General features: G+C 42.1%; 1 protein-coding gene across 6 annotated transcripts in view; it reads left to right on the plus strand.

Moving 5' to 3' along the window:
- The first annotated feature begins 4,905 nt into the window (after nt 1–4,905).
- The window catches only part of pard3ab (par-3 family cell polarity regulator alpha, b), a 447,253-nt gene continuing 434,360 nt past the window's right edge, over nt 4,906–17,798 (plus strand). For all 6 annotated transcript variants that reach the window (XR_011907558.1, XR_011907559.1, XM_072363699.1 and 3 more), the window contains exon 1: nt 4,906–5,294. Coding sequence is in view for 4 of the 6 variants with exons in the window: in XM_072363699.1 (XP_072219800.1) it covers nt 5,175–5,294 (120 nt within the window). In the remaining 2 variants the exon portion in view is untranslated. The remainder of the gene's footprint in view (nt 5,295–17,798) is intronic.

The following is a 17,798-nucleotide window of genomic DNA, read 5'->3' on the forward strand; positions in this document are numbered from 1 at the left end:
CGGCTTCTTGACAGCCACCCTTCCATGGAGACCATTTCTGATGAGGCTTGGGCCAACAGTAGATGGATCAGCTGAAGGTCCAGATGCATCTCTCAGGTCCTGTCAGGTCTTTGCTGGATTTTTTCCTCTTTCTTAAGGACATCACTTTCAGATCCTGTTCATCTGCTGTAGATAGTTTTTTAGGCCTGACTCTTCTCCTTTTGTCCTCCACTTGTCCAGTTTCCTCAAATGTTTTAAGGACACACTGCACACCATGCTGAGATATGCCAAGTTTTCAGCTAATAGCTCTTTGGGAATCAGCTTGTTGCTGCAGAAATCCTATTTTCTGTCTGTCAAACTGTGTTTTCTTTGCTGTTTTTCATAGATGCAACTAAAGAAATGGGAACAAATGATGTGTCTTTGTGACAGGCTGCCGGTAACAAAATGTCTAATGATACAGTTAGCTCTTTGCTAAATTGTCTGCTATTTGTTGACACTGCACTGGTTCATTCCTTGAGTTCGGGGCCTTTTTATGCTGGACTGAAAATGATGAGGTGCAAAACATCTGTGGTCCATCCTTCAGACAGAAAATGGACACCTAAATAAACCATGGAAAGCATTCAGGAGCATTTATAAACCACACAGTTTAAGGGCTGAAGACCAAATGAATTGCAAAGTGGTAATTTTGTGATGACGAGGGATTAAACAAATTTTTAAAAGGTTTTCACGTCCTCTCATCTATGGACATACTGTAGAATGTGGTCTGTACTTGCTGAATTCCTTTATTTAGATCTGACTCTGGCTGACCCCAGAGTCACCATCTGTCCTCCTGCGTGCCAAGAGATGCCATACTGTTATCAAAGAGCACTGTCGTGCAGGGCCAAGCCTCCATTAATCCCAAACAGAGGGACAAAAAAAGCCCTTTTCTGAGAAAAAAAAAAAAAAAAGCTGAATTGGCAATGTTGAGCACATTGTATTCATGTCACTGAGTGTACATGTAGGTGTCTCTTTGGTGGCAGATAATGCTTTTTCAGGCAAAAAAACATATTTTTGAATAAGAAATCTAAACATTAGTTCATCTTATTGCCTATCCTATGTAGAGCAGGCTTTTTCATTTTATATTCATGTCTCAAATTCCCAGCTTTTATAATTTGGCAGCAGTGTTTCGGTTCTCCAATAGACCATTTTTCCCATCCAGTATTTTTGCAGGTGTGTAATTCCCTCCTCCGGCCTGTATCCCCTTGTCCTCCTGCAGCCACGCTGCTCCCTCCTCATCTATCTCTCTGGCTTGTCCTGCAGTCTGGTGATGGATGCTCCAGATGGCCAAACACCAGCAGCAGAAGGGGGACCCTCAGGTGGCACAAAGGCCTAACAGCAGGGAGCCACACGGGGTCCATGCCAGACAGCTCCTTAGCACAAAATTAGCCCGAGATGACCGCTGAAGACAATTACATGCTGTTAATACCATCAAAGAGGTATTTTGGCTTCTGCTGTGGCATTTACAGCTCAACTGCCATCATTCAAGACATTTCACAGTTCTCTTCAGGTCAAACTTTAAAATGTATCAATGGTTGAGCCTCTATATTCTTCCTCCCTGGAGCTATTACCTACGTAAGAAACACAAGCTTGAGTTACAGATGTAATTTCTCATTATGCAATGAAAATGTCAAGCAGAAAATGCATGTAAGGACTTGGAGATCGTAGTCCGGTGTCCTCGGGAGGATTTTCTGGCTAAAATAGCTTAATGATACCATCCACAGAAGGCTGTGGACTTCGTTTCATTTGGAAAAACTAGCTATTTTTGTTCCAAATTGCATGAGAAAGATGTGTCTGTCTTATTAAGTGCATTTCATTTTTAAAAGAATAAACCAAGTATTAAATAATCAGCAGTATTAGATAGATAGATAGATAGATAGATAGATAGATAGATAGATAGATAGATGACTTTATTCATCATTAAATTGGGGGATGAATAGATGATGATGAGAAGATGTTAAATTAATTTAATGTTATCCAGGTTTTGGGAGAGTTATAGCAAATAAAGATTGAAATATTATCTCAAAGCAGGTGGATATAATGCATTAAATGAGTGCTAACTGTTCACCACAAGAGGTCACAACTGATTCAAACATGAAGCTCCAACACAAACGAACGTCTTGTCCGACTCTTGTCTTCATCTTTGTAATTCAGCTGCAAATAAATACGTTTATTTTCATTAAATCTAGAACCTGTTACAAAATGTAATAATGTCTGTTTTTATGAGGTCATTCGGGAGCTCACAGGCTCTATGATGATAATGGGAACCTAAACACGAACATGTACAAATGGAACTGGGTGTCCCTTTGTAAAAAAAAAAAAAAAAATGTCTGAAGGCTTTCACCCAGACCAGGATAGTCTGGAAACAACATTGTCACTATCCTGACCCAACTGTTACGTGTCCCTAAAGATATTTATGAAAAAATACTGCAAACAAATTCAGTTTATTATCATGACAAATATCATCTGAAGAGGCTGAAGAGGCTCTATGAAGTGCAGTAAATCTCACCTGCTTGCTCTGTGTGGAGATGACAGAATAAATCCCTTTTTCCTGCTTTCTTTCACAACTTTAACTGCATCTCATGATCTTACAACATAGACAAAGTATGAATAAAGGCAACAAGGAGCTCATGACATTTAATTTAGTCTGAGGGAGAAAGATGATCTGCTTAATTTAATCTAATTACCTCATTGTAAAAACTATGAAACAGAACATTTTGCCCACATTAATCACTTGCATTTGTTACTGAACCTGGTGAGTTTTTTTCTAAATACAGAAATGGATACTTTTAGTTAGGATATGTCAGCTTTTCCTGATTTATTCTGAATTAGTTCAGTGGGTTTAGATTCCACTCGACTCCGCTTTCTGCTGTTGTGCATGAATCTGTAACAAACCAACAGCTAAATGTTTAAAATGTGTATCAAGTCTTCGGTGTTTCCCCCTTTTCCTTTTGCAACATTTTGTTGAAGTTACCATGAACACTTGCTTGTATCCTCCAAAGGTGAGGCTATTTGATCCGCCATGACATCTGCTGAGGATGTGGTTGGTGGCCAGGAGCATTCCAGCGGTGTTAAGAATCAAAATAACCTTCCAGCTGCATGCTACCATTAGACTCAGGAGATTTTCTGTTTAAACAGTGCCCGTGTTATTCCTTGTTCCTGCTAAACCTGGAGTTGAAGCCTTTCTTTGGCCTTATATGGGCTCTGTAACCCAACTGTTCCATGAGGGCACAGAACAGGGATCAATGTGTTTCTCCCATTTGCTGCTGGGACATCTGTTGCTGAAAGCTCTGTGTGGTTTTCTCTCTCTGTCCGGGGTGTGCTTCGGTTTCAGGGCACAGCCAGGACAACAGATATAGATCATACAGACACTTGTTTTTACAGAAGAAATCTGAAGGAAAGGGTGAAGCGCACACATGATAGTTGGATTATTGCACTTGTGAAAGCTTTAATTACTTATGAAGTCATTTCCCATTAGCGAACCTAATCCCTGCCTAATCCTAATTCTACCTTTATGACCAAACTCGAGTCTTAACTTGAAAGGAGCCCATGAAGTCCTCAAAGTGAATGATATGATTCAACTTTCTGTCCTTGTAGAGTGTAGATTTAGACACTCCAATACGGCGCCGCGATCCAGTGACGATGAGAAGAAAATACTTTTATTATTACTCCAGCCTCCATGTGGTGTTGCTCTCTTGCACTTCAAACACCACCCACACTGACCACAGGGTGGGGACAGAATGGACTCTGCTCCCATGATGCCTTCAGGAACCGCTACTGTATTTCTTAAACCCCAACTGCATTCAGTAATAATTTGATAACTTTGTGACTATGGAGGCAAACCCAGGTAAGGAATATAAATACATGACATTTTCAGGATGTTTGCAGTATTTCTTAAAACTATTTGATGCCACAGCATTATGTTTTCTGTGGCAAACATTTTAAAATATTTTGCCCTAAAGCTACACAGAGACATCTGATTTACTTCACGCCCTACTTCTGCTCCAATACACTTCCAAGTTTAGTAAACACTCAATTACATTTCTCTGACAGGTTTGTTTACCTTACAAAGGAAGGTTAATGTTACACAAAACACAAGGAGAAAGAAAAATACATGTTTTAAATTAATTATCATGGATCAATTTGTCATGAAAATATAAAATTATGCTGTTGATTGTCGATTATATTTTTCCACTGTTCAGAATTAGCTCCACATCGACCGGCTCCAACAGTCAAACCCCTTTTACATGCATGCTTGGATAATGATTCATCATAGAAACTTATAAAAATCACATGGGATATTTTGTTGCTTCTGGTATTTTTGCTTTTAAGAAATTAAGTACACTTTTAAAAAACATGGGCCTACTTACACACCTTCAGATAAATTACAGTTTGGACATAATGTCAAAATCGCAAATGTATCTATGTAGCATATTTCATTACAAGGAAACCCAATATGAGTATGAAAAAAACTAATTACACAAGAAAATGTTCTCATACACACACACACACACACACACACACACACACACACACACACACACATACACAGTTATTAATTGTAGGCTTGTGAAAGAAAAAAGTGTAATGGACTTCAGGTCAGCAGGTAGCTTGTTCCAGAGATCTGGATCACAGTCACTGAAGGCACCCTGATAAGATTCGGATATACTTCCTTGCATCTGATAACCTGAAAAGATTATAATATTTATGTTGCAGCAGAAGACATTCAGAGAGTGGCTTCAGTGCGTTTGCTTTGTTAAAGTTTGCAAATACTAGCTTGACCAAATGTTAGACTACAATTTTGAGAATTTGTATTTGGTCGTCTTGTTTCCGACATTCCCGGCCGTCTCCGAACGCAACACGTGACCGAGCATTAGCTCAGCGCTCAGAGAGAGGGATTGGGATCCAGAGAGGGAAGGAAGGAGAGGGAGATAGAAAAGCTAAACAGGTGGTCTGAAAACACACAGAAAACAATGTCGTCCGGCGGGGAGACGCGGCCAGACCTTTAGTCCTCGCTTGTGTGAAGGAGTACCGGGTCAGAATCGGAGCCGAACAAACAGAAACCCATGCTCCGTCTTTATCTCCACACGGATTCCTCCTCCCGCTCCTCCTCGACTCGGTTTTGCTCCGAACCCGGGGAAGATCTCGGATACTAAACCATGAAAGTCACGGTGTGCTTTGGCAGGACCCGGGTGGTGGTGCCGTGCGGGGATGGAAATATTAAAGTGCACACGCTCATCCAGCAGGCTGTCATGAGATATAAGAAGGCTATCGCAAAGGTGAGCGGCGCGTACTTTGTTTTCTTGCGGCTTTTGTTTTCCTGGCAGCGACGCCGCTGCGACGTGCTGGGGGCTCTGCAGCCGCACTCAATATGGCGCAAACTTCTCACAGATGCAAAGTAGAGGCAAAGAGGCGCTTGTTTTCTTAATTCTTACACTCTTATTGCACAGCTTGTGAGACGCACAAGTGCGGGTGTTTGGCTGTGTGTGTTGCTGCTTTCAAAGAAAATCGTACCGCCATTGCGGTTCTTATGTTTGTAAACCCACAAAACTTCCTCAGGGATTCTCCCTGTGCCACACAATAACGTGATTGGGGAGAAAGCTGCAGCCTTGACGTTTAAAGTGGGAGATTGTCTCTCGTTTGTGCACAAACGCACTTTTGTAGACCCGGCAGCTCGGTTGTGAGTCCTCGGTTCATGCCTGTGAAAGTTGCCAACAGAGATTAGCCTCCTAGCAGGTTAGCCAGCAGGCTGGAAAAGTAGGGCTGCAATGAGGCGTTTAGGCTCCAGCACAGGGCAATGCAGTCCCCAGCTGGAGAAGATCAGCTTAATTTGCACTCTTTTAAGAAAATCACTTAAGAGCATTTTTTAAATGAAACTTTATTTCAGTTAATTGCGGTGCCTTGAATGTGGGATATGCAAGCCACGACACAAGATGTGTGTTAACGTTTGCTTAAAATGCAATAAGCAAAAGAGCAAGAACGCAGGCCTTTTTAATAAATCATGTGAACTAATCTGAGAATTGTAGAGAAGCTGCCTCCCTCCGCTGCATGGCAGGCTTCAGGCCCTGCAGGATGGGGAGGGAAAGTGCAGAGCCAAGCTCCAGCTGACCGGTGGAGGCATGGAGCTGGGGCATAAATCCTGGAGATAAAAGTGAAAGAGAAGAAAACTTGTGGCAAAGGATATTGGGGCAGTGGCAGATAACCTTTGAACTGACTCCATGCTCAAGTCTGCTGGATTTTCCAGATAGATCAGATAAGATGTAAATTATTACCTTCTGTATTAGAAAAAGTCTTGTGCACAAGACTAACTTTAGGATTGAATTGATCAGACTTTAGATTTACTCTGTGAAAATGTGTTTTGTTGAGCATTATTTGGGATTCAAATGATCAATAAATGGAATACTTTGCATTAGTTTGTGATAGGTTTCCACTTTTTATGATGCTGTTATGGGTTTTTTGGCCAGTCATTATTTTAAGTACAAATCTTTTTAAGCAGGTCTTCAAGTCTTATTAATTATGAATGCTTTGCCCCTCTATGCACCAACTTCCAGCCGGTCTCTTTTATTTCTTTCTGTCATGTAGTGACCTAGAAGTTGTACTATATCCTCTTCTCCTTTGAATAATTCAGTGCGAGCAAACAGTGCAGTGCAGCAGAGCATCTCTGCACCACTTAGAGGCAGGTTACTCGTTGTTTTCTCTCCTTTTTGCTCATTTGTTTCTTGTTCTGGTCCTGAAAGAATACAAATTAAGTTTTTAAGCAAAGTTGATTGTTATTTATTCATAATCCTTTTAAAATGGCCAATATCGCAGTAATTTTAGCTGATAGACCCCCGGCTTCCTCCCAAGTACAAAATATCATCGGGAAACAGCCAAACTGAGGTATGTCATTGAAGACGGTGGCTGTGAATGGGTCAAACTGTGCAGTTTGCTTTGATCGAATCAAACTGCTTATGGTGGAAATCACAAATACACATTGCATATATCAGTCTCGTCACCCTGCAGCCGTGGAAGTTGTCACCTTTCTTAAACTGTCCTACCTTGATGTACCCAAGTTTTTGGCCAATTACGGCATGCAAGTGACAAAGAAAGGGAGTCCTGTGGGTCTGATAAGATGCATCAGTCCTGCGTTAAAGGGATCGTGTGAAAAGCCCAACTTTGCTGCTGTTTAACACAGAGGGGGGGGGGTGCTCAGACATTTTGGTCAATATAAAAATAAAAAAGTTGTTCACGAACTCCTCAACCACAACAAAACATACTACGTCGAAACACAACCCCCTTGTCTTTTAATCTTCTCCCAGTCCTGTTTATGGCTCCAGTCCCACCCAACGCATTTCATCCAACCGAGTCTTTCGGGCACAGATGTCGTGTTGAAGATCGCAGCTTTTTTGGGGCAGCCCGCCTTAATAAGAGGACCAAATTTAGCTTGGGTGTTTTCTCCTGCCTCAGTGTTTGTATGGACCCTCGTGTAACTTCCCCTGTCATTAGAGAGGAATGCTTCCTGTAGAAAATAAAAAAACAGTCTGCTTCTGAGGCCTAAAGCCCGCTCATAACCGTGGAATTGGAAAGATGCGGACACAGGGATGCGATATGATTTGCTCACTATTCTCACAGGAATCTGTCTGAACAGATTCAACAGAAGTGTCAGGAAGAGAGAAAGAGTGTCGGATCATCTTCCACTGCTGTTTTTCCTTCCACAGATCATGGGTTGGATTGTCACAAATGTTCAGCCATTTAACGCTTACTGCGGCGAACTCATAAATAACACCCTTCACTGGAAAACTGTCTGGTGGTTTAAGGCTTCAGATCCTTAAAAAACTGCGTTAGTGTTGGCATTTCAGCAGATTCGTTTGATTTTGCCCCCTTTTTTCCTCTAAAACCTAGAAAAAGTGTCCGAATTGTCACGTTCACGCCTGCATGCGGCACATTTTCACACTGAAGTTTCCTTTGGAGGAGGGGGGGTTATTGTGTACATACGTGACCGTTGGACGAAATGGATTTAATGTGACTTTGACCTGTTGCAGACAAAGGGAGCAAGTTTCTGCTTTTGGTCTGTTTATACCAGTGTTTTTCTTTCAGTTCCGCATTTATGTTGTATTGTTTAGTTTACTTCAGCTGCCGGAGCTGTTTATAGGGACACATTTGTGCTATCCAGCCATCCATTTTCTGTACCCGGTTAATCCAACTTGCCCGGGTGCTGGAGCGTATCCCAGCTGTCATTGGGTGAGGGGCAGGTTACACCCTGGACAGGTTGCCAGTCCATCACAGGCCTACATAGAGTAGGATATGTAAAAGTTAACCATCCTCTCTGTGGATCAAGCTAAGGAAATCATCAATTTTCAGCAGCAGCGAGTGAAATGACTGTTTTTAATTTTATCCTGGTGTTATTTCAATGTATTATAGTGTGCTCAAGTTTGTACACAATTCATTACACAAATGAGTGTTTTTAATTAGTGCGCAGAGCCTTTGATGGCGGACGGGCCCTGGAGATACGCACTAGTGCATGGTGAGTGGGAGTTGCTGTTCTGGTCATACTCATCATTAACAGATTAGTGTGTTTGCCACCAGAAATATGCCAAAGAGGAGGCTCAAGATGCAGAAGCTAAACGTTAAACGACATGTTTCACTCAGCGTTATGATGATGGAGGATTGTGGAAGTGTGTGTCTAATACTACACGAGGTGACGGACCGAAATTAGAACAGAGCAATTACACTGTCAAAATATGTGGTGGATTTATCCTGCGTTTATAAGTCGAGACCGGAGTTTTATCTCTACCTGCAACAGCTGATGTGTTCTTTTAGGCCTTGTAGTGTGTTCATATAATTTTCACCTGCAAAGTTGAATTCGGTATCTTTAATGTCACTCTGTTCATATGTGAAAAATTGGGGTTTTTTGACTCTTAGTGCTGCTAACAAGATGAATTGTGTCAATCAGTGTCAGTTTTTCCACCACAGTGGTTTCAGGGCTGGATTGGAGGCAGAGCCTAATTTAGGGCCAATTCTTCCTGCTTTCTTACTGCCAAAGTATAGACTTGTGCACCAAAAAAACTTGTGCTACAGTACGGCCAACTCCTTGCTGGTCCTGAGCAATGAATTACTTTAGTCGGGCCTGGGGATGGGGTTATGGAGACAGTCTAAGATGTTGTGACCGCCATGTTTAAAATTTAGAGCCAGCTTAGTGGCTGGTCTGTTTAATGCAAGAGATAAAACAAGTGAGCTTCAGCATGGTTAAAGAGTCTAAGTAGCAGTGGAAGATAAGTGTTCCTCTTCTTTTCTTATTGTAGAATGGTTTAAGGCGTTTGTTATCTGTTGTCTCAGCTACTTTTTTAAAATTCTAGCTCATGTAAATCTCGCTTGAAACACTGTGTATAAATCATGTTTGCAGCGGTGTTGATGAATACCATTTCTATTGGTTTTGCAAAGAGCGCTCACCAGTGCCGACTGTTGTTTACAGCAGCATTTATAAATCAGACTGATGACATAAAAAAAGCATGAAAAGTATGACAAACACGGATCTATATAGAAAAACTGTCTCCCTGCATTCTGACAGAAGCTCAGAATACATGAGAGGGAGGGTCAAACCTATCTTGGAAGACTCGTTTAAGGTTTAAGTCTGTGGTAACCGTGGTAGTGAGGCAATGCATCCACCAGGGGGCAGTGCAGAGTTCACTTCAAAGTTCCGACGTCAGTTTCAGACGATAACAAACATGGCGACAGTGGAGGAGCTCGTGATAATGCATCCTCACAGAAAGAGACGTAACAGACATCGCGGCATGTAGACGGAGTTCTGCCATTTCTGTTGTTGTCTTCTTCTTCTTTGTTCCTTTCGCTGGTTGCACGTGAGCTATACTGCGCAACACTGCCCCCGCGATTTCCTGTTGTACTGCTCCGTTTGCTGTGTTTGGGTACTCTGAAAATGTACCAAAATATGCACAAAATGATCCCAGAGGATGGACGGAAGGAGCCAATGTTGGGCTTAATGTTGAGCATAAAGGCGGGGGTCTGTGGTGGCTCCCTTACTGTGGAAAATCCAATCAGTTCTTTCCATTTTTAATTTTTTTAGAACCAGCTTAGACCGCCAGCAGCACTGTAATTACTTTGGTCTAAAAAAAGGTGTATTTCCTTGGTTACTAGCCTGTGCTTTCAGGCTAGCAACCAAATTCACGAAGGTCTTTGAAGGCGGAGCTGAAGCACAGCAGAGAGGGAGGTTGACGGATGTGCAGTTTTCAAGCTAATTCCACCTTCTTCTTAAGTTCTGCTTTAAAGTGCCGCTGTTTTCCACCATCGACAAACAGTTGGCTTTACTTTGATGTATCTGTAGAATATGGAATACAGAGCAGCCAAGACTTGAGCCGAACTTTAAAAAAGAAACTTTTTTTTCAACCCGTTCATTAGTTTTGTCATCAGAGTACTGCAAAAGTACTCGACTTGGTTAACTTGGCTTGAGTAGGTGCACCAGATCTGCCTCATAAGCCCTAATAAGTTCACAGTTAATCTGTTTGATCCTCGTGCCACTAGGCTGTACCAGCCAGCGGTTCCTGCTTCTAAAGCAAGAACAGTGGAGGATTAAAAGCTTCACTGATGATACCCGGGCCGCTGATTTTGCCCTTGACCAAAGTACTGTGAAAAATGTCCTTAAAATGACCTGGTGCAGGATTATATTTCCAGAAGGAGTCAATTAAATACACAGTTGAATGAGGAAATTAGCCGTGTGAAGTTTCCTGCACGAGTTTGTGAACAAAAACAAAGATTCTAAGACGTCACTTTGCTTTCAGACGGGTAAATGCTGCATTCTTTCTGCCTCCTGCGTTTTTGGAAGTGAAGAAAATGACCAACCTTGCATAAGAAACAAAAACTTTGAACAACAGGAAAGATAATGAGTCAGCAGCCGTTAAGTCTATCATCTATTTTTCCTCAGGGCATGAGAAATTCTGCACCTTATGCTCCAGCTGATGACGCTCACATAACCATGGTTCCCACTGAGCTTCTGTGCTGTGCTTTGCATTTTAGCTTTTTTCCACCGTGCTTCTCCGTCATGTTGTTTCCCCCGCGAGGAATTTCCACAAGTGAGCCGTCTCCTTAATCACTGTTTGACATCACGATGCTGATGGGATAGTGAAAAGGATTACACTTTTGCCACTTGTCAGTGGGAGTCCTCAGTAGAGCAGAGCAGTTGTTTGGGCCGGTGGAGACGGAGAGATGAAGACTTCTCAGATTGATGCTGTCCTTTTGAAGTTCATTCACATTTCAGAAGTCAAACTTGTCTCGTTAGCGAAGCCCTTTCACACATGTAGCGCATGCAATGAGTCAGGAAGAGGTTTTGTTGGAGGTGGTGCCACAAAAAGTTTAAGAACTATGCTGCTGCCATGCGGTTCTTCTGTGATTTCAGTATATTTGTTCGTGTCTTTGTGAAAATAACTTCTAATTATTGCAGTTTTCTTCATAATCTCATGAATAAAACCAAGACTCGTACACTTGATCAGTCTCGTGGACACACCAAAAACCACATCTTCTGCATAACGTTTCCTGCAAAGCTTTAAACTTCATGTTTGAGCCGGAGATTTTCTATTCACGAGGAGTTCTGTTGAGGCTGAGCATGGCTGAGCATCCATAAAGTGCTTTACAGGTCATCAAGCAGCGTCTAAAAACCATCAACCTGCACTGGGTCAGCATCATAATTGTGGCTTGGCAGGTGTGCTGAGGAAGAGAAAGAGTGCATGACTGGATTCTCTCTTAAGCTCTCTGTTTTTTCACTTCTAATCATATTGTTTTTCCTCATTTAATGCACACCAGCAAACTCAACAACAAATTACATTCGAGGCTGGGGATGTATGCGTAAGCTTTCTCCCCACTAGTTATGGGACACATTTCTCTGATGATCTCACCAGCAAGTCTAACCAGCCAATCAGCTGCTGAGTTTCGATGAGTTTGAGGCAAAGAAGTCTCTTAAGATATTAAGACGTCATTTAAGTTTTGTACCAGGAAGATTCTGGAGCAATTAAAAGCATTGAAGGTGGTGATATGGATGGCCGTGTTCTGTGAATATTCAGCTATTTGGCTTTTGATTTGGCGGGGTTTGGTTTCGGCCATGTGAGAAACATTCAGATGGATGACATTCAGAGTTGATCTGTTCTCACTTGAGATTGCCTGGAGGTCCTTGCTTAATGGTGTTTGAGACAAACTCATCATGACTTTAACCCCAGCTACTAGCTGTATTCACTACATAGAAAGAGGCAGAAGCATCCTGAACTATCCAAACAGATGCTATTTCCAGAGGATCCTGTCTAGAGATAAAACTGTAAAACTTTCTTTGTTTCTAACTGAATTTATGACCACAATGAGGGGGGGTTGCCTGAGTTAATGAGAGTTCAGATCATCAGATGTAATGGCAGGGAGCTTAGAGTTTATGGAGGGCTATGAAAGAAGCTTACCTGACCTCTGTCATGGGTCCGGTCAGCAGAGCGCTGGCCCCTCAGCCATTAAAGCTGGCCGTGACAGTGGCCTGCTTTGGATGATTGACGCTGAAAAAATTATCGCCTGCACTTGAAGTTCCCTTGATGAGTAAACGCATCACAGGGTGGTGTTTTGAGGTCAAGTTACTTTTTCCCCCTGTAGAGATTCTTGTATAAACAGGGGAAACGGCTGAATGTAAACTTGTGCAGGGAAGAAGAATCAGGAAGCTCATAAAAAGGTCTGGTATCTCCTCTCCTCTGCTCTTTTTTCCCCATCAGCTGTCACCCAGAACCTCCAGCTGGATAAAGATTGTTTTTATCAGGTCCTCACAGAGGGATGGTGTGTGGCTGACAGAGCTCGTGTGTTTTCAGGACACTACGGTCATTGTGGAGTGGAAATGGAACGGCATAGATGTTAAAGCTGGATGTTGTAGAATGAAGAATGAACCTGTGAAGCCATGTAACAGCTGGCATGAAAGAGAAGTTTGAAGTCCTTAAAACTGAAGTTATATTAGTAATGTGAGAGGTCGCTGCCTCGCAGAGCAGGGTCAGGGCTTGTGTGAAGAACACTACGTGGTATTCATCTTTGAGCTTTTGTGAGGCCCTCCTCAAGATGACTTGTGTAGAATTTACAGAGAGGTTTTGTGGTTTGAGCCTCAGCAACACTTAAATAGTCTGAACTGATAGTTACGTTAAGCTTGCCAAGTTTAACAGGGTAGTCATCAACTTTCTCCTATAATAAACACGGAGGTTACACAGCCTCGACATTGTCTCCAGGAGTGGAAAGGAACAATGATCTCCTTGCACTCGAAGTCATTTGGTCAGTCTGTGTCAGCTTTATGGAAAAGTTTTTATTCTTTTTTTGTTGAAAAGTTGTTATCTGATAACATTTCTACTGCTCTTTAATTATACTGTAAACGGTAGTGAGGGTGGACCTCATAAACTATAGAAATAATCTTTGTCCTATGGGCCACAAAGGTTATTTAAAAAATGAAACTATACCTGGTTTGGCTCTTGTTTTGTCACTGGAGCCATTTCTAATTATCACAAAGGAAAAGCAGTGATCAAACCGTGAAGTTTGAGCTGTTATTTACAACTTACAATGGCATTTTTGTTTCTACAAAAAACTTAAAAAGGTACCATTGGTTACAGATGCAGAATTTCAGGTATTGGTACAGGTTTACTAAGATATGAGTGCTAACCACCTCTCGTGTGCTGTAGCACTGCGGAGGTCTCTTTGGGGTTCAGTCTTCAGTCTTGTTTTGGAGCCATACTTAGTCTCAGTTCTGTCTGTTTACAAAATTTAAACATGGTTGTGAAATTGAAGCTGTGGTGGAAAAACTTGTGCTCATTACCCTGCTGTTCAATGTTTTATTTTGCAGTTTTTAAATCACCAGCTGGTATTTATAGACCTCGCTCTAAACAGTGTGTATAAGTCTTGTTTGTATCACTCTTTCTCTGGGAGAAAGTACCCGGAGAGAACCCACGTATACACTAGGGCTGAGCGATTTTATCGATACCGCGATATATATATCGATATTTTGTTTCCCGATAAAGTATAGTTTTTTTTTTCAGCCGCGAGTTTGTATAAATATATTTTTTAGCAAACTTTATTGAAAAGTCAGACGTTACGATTAGTGAAAACACAGAACATTAAAATAATATAAAACGATGCCAGAGGGGTCACATTACATAAAACAGTGATAAATTAGTTCATAAAAATGTTATATAAAGTGCGTAGCTCAGTGGTTTTGATGGCCTTTCTGTTTATAGAGTGTAGGATTGTTGTAATGAATTGTTTGAGCTCCTTCTCAAAAATAAAAGAAGATGGTTTGTGATTCGAGAATTTGAATTTGTGTATATGATATTTAGCAAGTAAAACAAGCAGGTTGATGTAATATTCACAACATAAACATGAGTCTGTGTACGCTGAAGACGTGTTTGTGACATGTTTGTTTGTCTCAGTTTGTCTGGTGGTGTTGTTCTTCCGGTTCAAAGGACGATCAGTCCAATCAGCGACGATTCATGTCAAATCACACCGTCCCTTTTAAATCTTTCAGAAAATGAATGTATTAAATCGTATGGAACCGTAAAAAATCGTATTGAATCATTGGCTGAATGCTGTGTATCGTATCGTGAGATTAGTGTATCGCCACCGCCCCAGTATGGGAGAACATACAAACTCCACACAGAAAGGGAGCCGGGATTCATACCAGGAACCCTCTCGCTGTGATGCGATGATGCTAACCACCACACCACCGTGTTGTTTTTTCTCTTCCCAGCAGGCAGACCAGCCTGGTTCCCACAGTCTATGTCCATCCAGTAGATGGACATCGACTGACATGTTAAGGACTTGCTGAGTGTAGCTGAGTGTAGCCGAGCACAGGGTCAGGATTGTTTCTGAGGAATGTTAGGACCAAACAGGAGCGCTGTTCAGTTTCTACTGTATTCCTCTGTTCTGCCACATACTGGCTGCACATTAGATTGAGTCACAGGACTTAATATTGTCCACTTCCTTCTCTGCAACAGTGGCCTCGATCTTTCACTTCAGTCTTGTTTTGTAACCTCTTGGTCAGATATGGGTTTACTCTTTTCTTTCTCTTGCGACTGGAAACCAGATGAAATCTTCTGGGCAGAGTCTTAAAAATGTACTTTACGTCGCCTCAGCTAAGCAGAAAGATTTAATCAAGATTCGATGTACAAAGGGACAGAGCTCCTGCGTTGGCACAGCTCACCATTTGTCAGAAAACAGTGCTGCTCATAGGAGTGAAGAGCCAACATTACCACAGCTCAAATTATTTATGAGTGTAGATTAATGATGTCCCTTGAAATTGAATTCAGTACTTAGGCTGATGAGTCTTTGTCTGCTAAATATAGGACCGTCCAAATGAGAGCTCTGCCTCTGACAGATGATTATCAGCCTTTGGGCAGAGCACATGCACGGGGGAATTGGACTTCAGTCACGGTCTCTCCCTGCTGTCTGCTGGGATGTCTTTGTTGCACCTTGAATGAGAAAAATGGTTGAGTCAGCTGACCTCATCAGTTCAGAGATGAGCTCACTGGGTCATTTTAAACCCATTTCGAACAGGTGCTCCTTCCCACCTGCGCCCTAAAACTTAACAACTATTGTCCAACTGTCCCTCGGCATCGTGGTGAGATAATTATTTGATCATTGAGCAAAATGTCCCAGATTGCGGGACCACATTTGGACGATTGTCGCTGTTTGGTTGTTGCCATCCTGTTCTTTCAGTCTGAAAACTGGTCCTGTTAGTTCGGTACTGAGACCACAAGTAAAGAAGAAGAAGGACGTCTTATGTCTTCTGCTTTAGTTTGGTCTGAACTGCGTTCCATGTACAGCTGTGACGCTCAGCCAGTCTTGCTAATCTGCTGGTGGTAGCATTTTTCTGAGCCATTCATAAAGCCTGTCGTAGCTGCCTGTGCTGAACAGCAGGTAGTCGGATGACTTTCTTATTTGTGTTGCCTCTGCTGCTTTGCTCGGGTGGAAAGTCGACACGTATCTGTGCTCTTTACAGTGGAAAATCCCAGTCCCGTCCCGTAGAGATTCACAGCTCCTGTAGAGGGAAAGCCAAGGACTACAAGGTCTCAGACGGACTGATTTCAAGCAGAATTATACAAATATTTTCAGCGCAATCTGCACTTTTACTGGTTTTAGTCGGTGGAAGTGCAAGTTTGAAGAAAAGCTGCCCTCTTGTCCGATCAGCTGATGATGTATCGCCCAAAAGTGGGAACTCAACCTGCAACCTGTTTTCCTCCTTGGTTATCATCACCTCCTTGTATAGACTTTGGAATGCGTGTGTTTACTTTGATGTAAACTCGTCTGTCTGTGACGGCGTAATGTTGGCTGACTAATCCGGACCGCAGTGGGTGGTGTAAGAACTACTCGCCGAGGGCTTTCATTCTGCATCTGCGTGGTGTTATCAGTAAAAGCATCTGCAAAGCAAATATACAGTAAAGCAAACTGCAAGTTGCATTCACGGGATTCCAATTAAGTGGGAATGCCTGATGAAGGGCAGGAAGCTAAATGGTTGAAGACTCTCTGTGCTTCTGTGGTAGTTAAGACAATTTTACAGGTGGAAGATATGGACAGAGAGTGATCTTATAAAGAGGAACTGACTTAATTTAGTAGCAACTAAGGCAAACAACTTGTTTGCTAGTTATAAAGTATGGGGATAGTTGGCTAAATAAGGAAGTTGTTGCTGCTTACATGAGCATAATGTGACTCCAGTCATCCAGACCCCAGATGAAGCTCTATAAACCATTTTGGTTTATAGAGCTCCGCTTCCAAACCAGAGTTTTAGGTACTCGATAAAAGCCTCTTGTGATCTCCTGAATGACAGCTGTAAACTATAGGCAATTGGAAAGCTTTTCATAGTTCTTTCAATGTAGGAAATCGCTTTCTGCCCCTTATTTTGCACTTTATGCCACAACAACAGAAGGAAATGATGTAATCTGTTAGATTGTGCAATATTGGAACAGAGAACAGTAGGTAGAGCTGCATTTGTGTTTGTCAGTGGGATGCAGCAGCTGCTCTGACAGCTGCAAACACTTACCTCACCGGTTCCCACATAGCCTTACCTGGCTCACAGGGCTGAAGCCAGGAGCCAACGTTTAGATCTTCTGATGCAAATGTGGCTACCATATGACAGTTAAAAAAAACAAAAACCCACACACAGTCTAAAAAGCTTTTATGGTGTTTAGATTAATGTTCATGAGAAGTTATTTTTAATGAGGCAGTTTTGCCTTTAGCAGTGCAATCTTTAGGTGTGTATGTGAAGTTGGTTGCTGTGGGATGAGAACACCTCAGCCCAGATGGAATATATTGAGTGTTGTGTCGCAGGAGGAGAGGGTTTTTTGCCTTTTTCCTGTTCTTCATCAGCGTATGCATCCACTGCACCAACTGGACCATTAGAGGGACATCAGATTCAGTGAAAAGGACTGATCCCCTGATTTCACAGCAGAGCTAAAGTGCTAACAAATATCACAGACATCCCACATCCGGCTGGGGTTAAAGAGCACTCGTGTCCAAAGAAAGTAAAGTCTCTGTTTGCTCTGTTACCACTCAGGAAACATTTTACATAATGAATTTTGAGGAAGGATTTTTGAAGGGATTAGAGCAGAGATGTGCTTGGATGCAGCCACAGTTTGGTAAAAAACAGAAATAGTCCCGACCAAAACGAGGGAGAACAGCTGTGGCGAAAGAACATTTGGGCAAATATAAAGTTCAGCTGCCTTTAAATATGTATTCAGAGGGAAAACAACAATGCAAAAGAGCATGTAAACATGTGGGTGAGGAAAGCGATGAACTGAAATGGA

Source organism: Leuresthes tenuis, unplaced genomic scaffold (assembly GCF_036924035.1).
Source record: "Leuresthes tenuis unplaced genomic scaffold, fLeuTen1.0.hap1 SCAF_14, whole genome shotgun sequence".
Taxonomy (NCBI): domain Eukaryota; kingdom Metazoa; phylum Chordata; class Actinopteri; order Atheriniformes; family Atherinopsidae; genus Leuresthes; species Leuresthes tenuis.